This window comes from Adiantum capillus-veneris, chromosome 19 (assembly GCF_014529385.1).
Source record: "Adiantum capillus-veneris isolate H3 chromosome 19, ASM1452938v2, whole genome shotgun sequence".
Lineage (NCBI taxonomy): Eukaryota > Viridiplantae > Streptophyta > Polypodiopsida > Polypodiales > Pteridaceae > Adiantum > Adiantum capillus-veneris.
In genome coordinates this window covers 6,019,571-6,029,507 of record NC_140949.1, presented here as the reverse complement: position 1 = coordinate 6,029,507, position 9,937 = coordinate 6,019,571, and the positions used below count along the sequence as shown (strand labels likewise).

The following is a 9,937-nucleotide window of genomic DNA, read 5'->3' as shown; positions in this document are numbered from 1 at the left end:
AATCCTTTGATTTGCTTTTCTTTCAAAAGTGCTTTTCGCTTTTCATCAATTGACTGATCTTATGCTCGAGTTTCGTCAAACTCTTCTTGCAAGTACAGTTTCTCCTTTTTTGCACCCGGCTTGTCTTGTGTCTTAAAGGCCGACCTGAGAGGTGACTAGACAGATTCTCGCCATCTAGAATGAATATCATCAAGTGGATGATTCTTCGAGTACTTCACATATTTCGGGTTCTTGGAGTACGAACATTCTTTTCACACACGTCACCTTGGAGTTGACAAGCGTATTCCATCTTGTCGAGATTCCCCACCAGAAACTTGCCATGGTCTCCCGAATCCTCCGGAGGAGGATTGATCCTGTTGGAATCTTCATTGGTTTCCTCCATTCCCCCACCAGCAGTGGAGTTTTCTTCATCTCCCTGCAGAGTCCAGACGAGTTGTTGTCTTCGTTACAAGCTTGGACACTCAACAACTGAACTTGAATAGAGAGAGAGAGAGAGAGAGAGAGAGAGAGAGAGAGAAAACACGAAGCGACGAAGTTCCGCTTCCAAATGCACTAGCCCCAAAGCCTACCGCCCTTTTGGTATTTCTTTCTTTATTGCTTCCCAAAGGTACACCTTGCCGGCTCTGCTCTGCTTCCGCTTCCGCAAACTGGGAATGCCAAAGAGAAGCCTCAAATACAAATTTGAAGGCCCTTGGCTCCCGAACAGCAGTAGCTATGAAAAGCTTTGCATCTAAAAGCTCCATGACCAAAAGTTGTTGCCCTAAAAAGCTTGCGCTAATTCCTGGCTGTCCATACAGGCTGCCCCGTTGATAAAATCCCGCGATTTGCGCTGCTGCCTGCAATGTCATCAGCTGTCCGCGTTTTTTGGAATCTGCAACCATGTCAGCAATTTTTACGTCTTTAGGCCCCTCGGCCGATGACTTCAAGTTGGTTAGGTTAGAAATTTTTAAACTCTAACCCCTTGTGTGTGCCACGTCATTGATTTGTGACACCAGCTTACAAAGATTAGGCCATGGCACATGGTTTTAAAGATGTAGAACTTAGGTCCCACTACACCTGAAATATGTGGTTTGATAGATCAGCCAGGCACCTGAGAAAAGAGAACTTCACTCCATTTCCAAGTACAATAGTGTATCGTAAACCATGATTTTGAGTATGCTCCATTAAGTATTACATGAAGTTCTTTCTATAAGCAGAAGAAAGCTTTCACTGGTAAATTATGTAAGGAAGTAGCTTTTACAAGTAATATAGATCACCGTATGGGGATCTAGCAAAAGCATACAATACAGGAATAGTTTACAAAAGGAAAGGCTTTTGCTATGTATACTGCACGACTTTTCAATGTATTTGCATACAAAGCCTTCATAATCTCAAAAATTACTTGGGCTGACAGTCACCTAACCATCATCTTTCTCTGGTAAAAGAAAGTCACTTACAAAAGCAACTTATAATTCGATGTTTCATGCTGGCTATACCCCACATGAGCCCATAACTAACGACGTGTGCCCCACACAATACCAAATACCTGGAGAAAAACACCAACCTGTCAATTGCATGGTCGTTTAAAACAAAAACTGCTATGCTGATTGTCAGGAATGCAATATAGTGTAGGCTGTGAGGCTAATCTTTCGACTAAAAGCAACATTAAGCTCACCAAATGGGTCCATATTTTTGAGTAGGATCGAGAAAAGGATACGGCCACCTGAAACAAGAAGCCAATCAAAATATTGGGATAAGATCCTCTAAACTTGAAACTCGAAAAACCTTCCCCCTAACAAAATCCGTCAAAATACAGAGCATCCATCCCGAGGTCATTACCATTGTACTCCTAGCGCATGCACTGACCATTGAAAGAGCACATAAACAACAGTCCAGAGCGTGAAATAGGCCCCTCTGAACCACGGAAAGCTCTGGGAAATGAGTTGAGCAAGTGAGAGCCTTGAATATGGAAATATAAGGAAACAACCATTCACATAATGTGAGGTTTACCATTCTGTTCAACATAATGTCCACAAGGACAAATACCGCATTCATTCCATGTAAATTTATTTCCAGCTGCGTCCATTACAAACTTGATAAAAAAGGAGTGTTTAAACATGCAAATCATTTACGAAAGTGGCAGCCTTGAGAAATGCCTCGACAACTTACAAAGTCATAAGACCTCGGTAAATCTTTCATAAAGGGAAAGAGACCCAGCCAATACACTGCATCAGTGAGCACAGCAGCCCCTGCTAATGTCTGCAAAAGAACAACAAAAACTGATGATTACATTTGCCATATAATGATATTGGGCAATGCACGTACAGATAGGGAAACCTGAAAAATGATCTGCATCAGAAAACCCCAATAAGTAGCAAGCTCCTCATCATCTGCAAAGACTGTCTCCCAATACATTTGCAATGTGGCAATTGCATTTTTGCTTTCCACATCGCCACCACCACTATACAAACCTTTAATCAATCCAACAGTGCTTTCTGCCTTCGCAAAATGTGAGCCCGAAAGGCGGCTTCGGGAAGCGGCTATGGCAGACACCACAGTGGCCACCTGGTGCACGACATAACAAGGGTAACGTCAAGAAAGAGCTTGTTTTCTTTGTTGCCACAAACAATATTGAAGAATAACAATGCAAATAACGTTGAGCAAAGAAGGACATGTGTGCACACAGCTGGCAATTTCCGACATCAAAACCAAAAGATGGGACAAAAAAAGCACATCTGCGATGAGGGAGCAAAGTACTCCAAGCTCCAGGCAGGAAAATCAGATGTTTGAATGCACACAGACGACACTTTGCCTAGCCTTCTCCCTTTACCACAAGGGACTTCATGTTAGTGGGTCACCAGATTGTGCATCAAAAATCCTTTGAGAAATTCTTGACCCTGTGACACTGGTGCATGAATGAAAACAAGTTTACAAAACTGGGACGTTTGACGCCTCTTTGCAAGGCATGCCAAGTCCCATGGCTGACACGGCTCTAGCTCTCCACGTTCATGAAAAGGGCCCCAAGAACCCCTTATGCAAATAAGAAAAAACCAGTAAAATCTTAGGTGGTCATTGAAAGCTGAAATAAGTTTCTGCGCAAGCTTGTGTGTGTGTGTGTGTGTGTGTGTGTGTGTGTGTGTGTGTGTGTCTGTGCGCGCGCACGTGCACAACAAGAGGGGAGAGAGAGAGAGAGAGAGAGAGAGAGAGACCCCAAAATAAGTAATTAGGAGTACAAAAGACCACCTGCAAAAAAAAAAAATCAGATCAGTTCACAAAACCAGATGAACCTACATCTAACAATCAATTGCAGGGGTCGTACTGCGTGTAGAAATAGAAGATGCTGAAGCCCGAGACAATAACATCTGTGATAAGAATGGTGGACGAGTAGAGGAAGGCAAGGAAGCGAAAAGCAAGCAGCCAGAAAGGGTGCAAGGAGCTGCAGCTTGGCTTCCAGAGATTGTCTGTGTAGACGGTACTTGTGTGCGACGATCCTTCCTTCACAACAATCAGGACAATTGCCGCCACTGCGCAGACCACGATAATGACAGAGCAGAGGAGCAGAGAAACAAGACCTTCCATAATTGCCATTACCACAGGTAGCCCAGAAGCATCCTGTGAAGGCTATAGCGATCGATGCATCTCTGATGGCGCGGAGGATAAAAAACGCGCCAGGTTAGAACAACCGGAGGCTGAACCTGTGCTCGCCATGAACCCGACACAACCCCTCACCTTATTACCAAGTGTACGTGTTTCAGGCAGATAATGTGTGTGTCGGGCGGGGGGGGGAGAGAGAGAGAGAGAGAGAGAGAGAGAGAGACAGAGACGGAACCTGCGTGAAGGTTGTGCTCTTTTCCGTAGGGACGTGAATTCGCCATGGGATGGCCTTCAGAATTTGGCGAGGAATTCGGACCCTGACAGCTTCCAAGACTCAAGCTCTGCTTTCGACACGTGCAATTAGCTCTTGCTTCATAGATGCATACGACGAGTTTTGAACTCAAAACGTATATGGAAATGAATTATGAAAGGCTGACGTGCCAAGCCAAATTCTACTCGTCAAAAGATAAAAGAAGCTTAGGCTGGGTTCACACTAACGCGGCGGCAATCACACCCCAAAATCTGGATTTCCAGTCGGAAGAGCTTTGGAATGCATTGTTCCACCACCCATCGGTTCACACAGGAATGGAAGTACCGAGTTCGATAAATTTCATCCGTCGCCCATTGTGAACACTGGAGGCCGGCAGAAGTAACACTAAAAAGGTCTTCTTTTAAAAGTTTGAAGGTTATTAAAATAATAAAAAAAGAAAAAGTGGTGCCAGCGAAGCCTCCTCAACAGACGTGGAGGGTGGAAGTGTTTTGAGGCGAGGGGTGAGGGTCGGAAGAAAACCTTGCAAAGTCTTCCGCGAGCTGGCAGTCTTTTTGAACGCTTCCTCCGCGCGATGTGAACAGGGCAGGTGACATGGTGCATGTTTATTGGCTTTTCATGTGCCTATTTTGCCTTCCCCCGCCTGTTGTGAACCCAGCCTTAGCCACAACAAATTCTACTCGCCAAAAGATAGGGGAAGCTTAGCCACAACAGTATATATCACAGAAGGTATTCAATGAAGGTGACTTGCACTAATCTCGAGGGGGATGGACGGCCCACAAAATTTCTACAACGTTGACTTCCTCATTCTCCTATTGGGCCTTGAACCCGCACCCTTCACATTGTGAGGGTGATGTGCTAACCATGTGCCCACATGGGTTTGGTTATCCAACGCTCCACCAGCATAATAAAGTGAACATGTGTAGGCAAAAGTAAACTCGGCCCTAAAAAGTAAAACTTGGTTGTCATCCACCGTCACAAATCACGCCCGTGTTCACCATCGATGATCCCACCTCTTGGACATCATTCAAGACCCGCTATGATATAGTGTTGAGGGAACCCATTGACGAAAAATAAATTGCTTGTCTTCAATGACATTGAGAAAAAGAGGTACTCTCGAGGTAGCTCACCAAACGTAGAGCAATTTTGAAACCTTACCACAATAGCCAGAAGCACTCCACGTTAACCGCTACCTTAGATGTGGAAAGTAAAGGTAAAGTGCAATAGTCTTGGGTTGTAGTTCTATAGCAAAGGGGGTCATCATTATATTGGCCCCCTTACCTCATGAATTAGACTTGATTTAGACAAGGCGGAGGAATAAAATGCCAAATGGGCAAGCTTCCCTCATAACTAAAGCTTGTGTCACACTTTTGTGGCCAACCAAGAATCTCTCACATAGCCAAGAATCTCTCACATAAGGTCTTATATAAAAGACTGCCCACTCTCCCCAAAAAATTAATGTATGCGAGATGATAAAGCATCCATGTTTGGCATTGGTTGCCAATGTTCAAGGCCTACTTCCCTTGTCACTTGTCATAGTTGGCCTATGCTCTTCAACGTTGGCCAAGGTTGTATGGCTGCCCAACTGACACACTCCTAGGCCAAATTTTACTTTTGGCTCAGCAAATAGCATCCCTCCAACTCGGCATGGCCAGTGTATGCTAGCCCTAGTGTCACACCCCCTTTCCAAGGGGGATCATTGGTCCCCTTACATCCCTAGGTTGGAAGAAGAGGACCATTGGATCTCCGATTAAACTCAATATGAAGCTAGTGCTAACCCAACTACACACAAACTCAATGTGAATGCCATGCAAATTGTACGCACAAGGGCATTTTCATACACTTGTAGATGATGATTGTCTCTCACGCACCAAGAATAATGGTTTACGACTTCATGACAAGCAGCATGCTTGAAAGAATACCTCTTCTCAACTTTCTTCTTTTCGGTGTTGGGAATCTTTCTCCTCTTTTCATGGGAGCTAAGATTGTTTTAAGATTTAGTGTGATTACAATTCCACCTTGAGAGGATCTTCTATTTAATTTGATCCAGTTGTGAATAAGATGCTTGTTCATGTTTAGTTTATAGCATTGATTGTGGCTATATGAGTGGTATTTCTAGGGGTATGACCCGACTAATGCCAAATCACTCCACGAGTGTTGATGGTCATTGACTGACCTCTTCACACTTGTAATTTCATGAAAAGTAGTTTTCACTCTGCCAAGGGGTGGTAGATAAGTTCAACTTACCAAGTTGCAGCTTATAATCGCTATTGGTGACACAATAGACTATATTGCTCACAATTAACTAATAGTTTAAGCAGTTTCCATGCAGAATCTAACCAAGGGGTTTTGATTGCCAAGGTTACCTGTAAAAACTGTTTTATTTTCACTAATCGCTAATTTACTATTTAACATGTCAAAGACATACTGGGTCTTTTGAGGTAAAATTTTTGGTAATGTACCTCTCAGGTTTGAATATTGTACTTGCTTCGAGTAAGTGGATGCTATTTTCACCCTCCAGGTAAGCATATGATTTGGTTTTATTTCATTTCTGAATATGCTTTGATTGGAATTTTCCAAATAGGATGCATATTCTAGAATGCTTTCATTCATTTTCTCTTCAGACGTATGACAAGGTCATGTAGGAGCAAAGAATTTTGGGATAGTGGTGTACCAAATACATTTATGCATCCTACAATTACAGACCTACATGGTAGGGTTTCATTTGGCACATATTGTTGTTGTCACAAAGGCGCAACATGGTCTAAGAACTCATGGAGTTCGGTTTAGCCAGTGTGGAGTAAGGTTTATGAGGGTCCCTCTCACTCATATGCTAAGTGTTTACAGTTAGCTCCGCACATAAGTACATCTCATACTTGTTGGTTGTCCAGTTTCTTGATATCATTATATCAGACATATTCCACATGTGGATGACCTTGGCACCTGTTATTTCAATTATGTGTTGTGATAGAGTCCATGGGTGCTAGTTGGATCGGTGTATTAGAGCATTTTGAGCACGTTTCTTTTGTGGCCAAAATTTGTTAGATAACCAGTAAGACTTGTGAAGGTTACATGTACAGTTGAACAACATTGACAAATGGTTGTTTACACATATAGAAAGGCTATGTATTGTTAATGAAAATGTTTCATTGTTTGTGCCTAGATGTGACATATTTTCCACATTCTATTATAATTCAAACATTTTAGCAAGGTTTTCAAGTGTTTGCAGTAGAAAGTATTTAGTTTCTTTTTATACAACTATTTACCCTCCTCTTCCATGTATGCTATGAGCATCATATCCGCCATAAACATTGGAAATTATAGTCATGAAAATGTTGGTTCCGATCAGTTTTTGCTAAATGTATGCACACTAATTGTTAGCCCTAGTGTTTAGCAAAAACAGATTTGGAGTGGCATGCAAACTCATAAAATTGATAGCTTATGACGCATTTCTCACTCTATGTGCAATGTCTCTATGAGATTAATTGTGGATCTATCAATCACCATAAGAGGTCATGGCTCGGTCTAGATGCTTGTAGATAAGGTGACCAAAATTTGTAAATTGTATTCAATCACTAAAGTTAATGAAGTTGGTCGTTCATAAACTTATTGATTACTCAGCAATGCTACAAGGAATTGTGACCCCATTTTACTAGTCATTTTTGGAGGATTGTCTGTAAACGCTTAGGAAACACACTTCAATACTACCAATCGTGCCTAGACGGATAGGCCATTTACAATTATTAATCTTGTGCTAAAGAAGGGTGTACATTAGCAAAAATAAATTCAATTGGAAATATTATCTCTCTAGTTGAAGTTTGTTTGAGACATACCCCTCCCCATGGGTCTATGCAAAAAATATACAATTTATACCTTTTATACAATTTTTAATATACATCAGAGTTGCAAAAGCATTTGCAGAGGGAAGGAGTTCTTAGCGCCCGACCTAGCATGGAGTTTAGGCCATGAGCTGGACTGCATCCAGAGGCACCTAGCAAGTAGTGCTACCTCTGAATGGGTGTTATGAATGAAAGCATACTCAAGAAAAAAATAACATTGTGAAGGGTGAATATATGTGTACACAGCATTGCAGGAAGAGAGAGAGAGAGAGAGAGAGAGAGAGAGAGAGAGAGAGAGAGAGAGAATATAGTGGAGGATGAAATAGAGTGTACAGAGACATGAAATAATGACAACAAAGAATCTTTAAATGCCCCATCTAATGAAATAGGTAACCATGTATCAATGCAATGACAAAATCTAGGTATACCATAACATCAAAAGAAGTATAACAAAATATCTAGCAGAGCACCGGACCCTGTGTAGGGATCGACCGGTCCACCCATCCACTTCCGCTCTACTATGGACATAGAGAATTTCGCTTCGTCGGGAGTGAGCCAGAACACCTCCAACCTACCTAAGCCAGACATAGGCTAAGAGTGCTTTGTCTCCCTCCATGAACTTGAGCTCTAAAAGGATCCCAAATACCAGCAGGTGGTAGGTATCAACACCAATCACACTAGTTTAGGCGCCACTTCTCTTCGATGCCGAGCATCAGGTGTTTAGGTAAAACCAAGGCAAAATCTCCGACGTGTTAGCCGTATAGGTCATTCAACCCCCGACGCACTAACCGTGTAGATGAGCCTAACAAAAAGAAGAAGATATAAGTAACACCCCTAATCCAACAAAGCCCCAGGTCAACGACCCTTTTATCTAAGGCTAAGCAATTAAGTGATCCTAGTCTTGTAGCGAGCGTGCTTTAGAATTGATTAGGGGCTCTCGAAAGGTTTATTGCTTTGCCGCAAGAGAGCAGTGATGAGAGCTATGTAGAGGTTTTCACCACGAGAACCTTCAGAGAGCGCATACACCGTGAAATGAGAGAGGAGATAGTAAGCAAGTGGAGAGAGAGTATTCTTCTTCTTCTCATAAACGAGAGAGAAGAGCTTATGGAGATGGTGATGATGAAGAACTTGCAACACTCCGTATAATAGGTACGTATTGCCTTGCGGTAGTAGATGCATCTGACGGCACTGAAAACTGAGCACTCTCTACCAATTTATAGGCACTCCAGCAAGCCAGAGTGATGTCCAAGGCAAGCTATTTGCGCCCCCTCTCAGCCTGGATTAGTTGCAAACTTTTGGGAAAAGACTCCAGTCTTTTCTAAAAACATGGCACAGCTTTTGGCAGTCAACTCTTCCACTCATCATTCGACTTTTACAATAAAAAATGACTAACTGGTTAGTATCCCTGCAACTAATGAAACCGTGACTAGACTATGCAGCACCGTAATGGCCTCGACATAATTATGACTTTTCCGTACTGTCCCACCGTATTTACGATACTACTTTTTTATAAAAATAATTCTCTTAAAAATCCCGTTTAATCTCATTTTTTCTTGGGATAATCATTTTTAAATTCGACGGAGACTAAATATAATATTTCTATGTTTAGGTCCTCCTAAAAAGCACGTTGTTTTTCAAAAACGCCAAAAAGCATGAAAAGCTAAAAATAGCGTAAAAACAAAAAAAAAGGTAAAATTTTTAAATATTAAACCACGAGTTTCCCTTGTCCACTGCAATAAGAAAGCGGACTCACTTTTCACTTAAAAGCACTAAAAATAATGAAAAGCTAAAACTAGCGTGAAAAACGTTTGAAAAAATAGATTCTTACAAAATTGAACCATAGCTTCCCTGGAACTTGTATGTTAAGGATCCGGCCCTGCCTTTTGAAAAAAAGCACATAAAAGAGTAAAAAACAATGAAAAAGCAAAAAATAGCAATTTTTTTCAAAACTGAACCAAACGTTCGTCTGACCTATTGGAACATGGAAACGACCTTGCTTTTCACTTTAGAGCCTTATAATACTAACAAGCAAGCATTCTAAATCGGAATTTGACAAAATAGATATTGAAAACTATTTTTCTTATTTTTAAAAGAGACCAAAAAATTGGGGATCTTACATCCTCCCACACTTGAAAAATTCGAGGTGTCCTCACCTCGACACAGATAACAAATGAATAATTCTAAAAAGTTCTATAGATATAGGCTAAATTGATTATTCTATTTCTTAATTATGATCCTGTCTTGGAGAGATTTCGGT

The 9,937-nt window shown here is 41.6% G+C and overlaps 1 protein-coding gene across 1 annotated transcript; it reads right to left on the bottom strand.

The window, feature by feature from the left end:
* Positions 1-1,189: 1,189 nt before the first annotated feature.
* LOC147433497 (uncharacterized) lies at positions 1,190-3,764 on the bottom strand. Its single transcript, XM_086490179.1, has 8 exons — positions 3,299-3,764; positions 3,189-3,222; positions 2,317-2,544; positions 2,149-2,238; positions 1,990-2,055; positions 1,819-1,910; positions 1,655-1,702; positions 1,190-1,525 (listed from the first exon to the last, which is right to left on the bottom strand). The coding sequence occupies exons 1-8, from the start codon at positions 3,565-3,567 to the stop codon at positions 1,429-1,431; spliced, it is 924 nt and encodes a 307-aa protein (XP_086346305.1). The 5' UTR covers positions 3,568-3,764; the 3' UTR covers positions 1,190-1,428.
* Between the last annotated feature and the right edge of the window lie 6,173 nt (positions 3,765-9,937).

What these genes read in the sequence shown, in the direction of transcription:
- LOC147433497 (XM_086490179.1), bottom strand. Translation starts at nt 3,567, where the DNA reads ATGGCAATTATGGAAGGTCTTGTTTCTCTGCTCCTCTGCTCTGTCATT. An exon ending in TACCGAGGTCTTATGACTTT is followed by an intron (nt 2,056 to 2,148) that starts GTAAGTTGTCGA and finishes TAATGGACGCAG; the next exon opens with CTGGAAATAAATTTACATGG. An exon ending in ACATTATGTTGAACAGAATG is followed by an intron (nt 1,911 to 1,989) that starts GTAAACCTCACA and finishes CTCATTTCCCAG; the next exon opens with AGCTTTCCGTGGTTCAGAGG.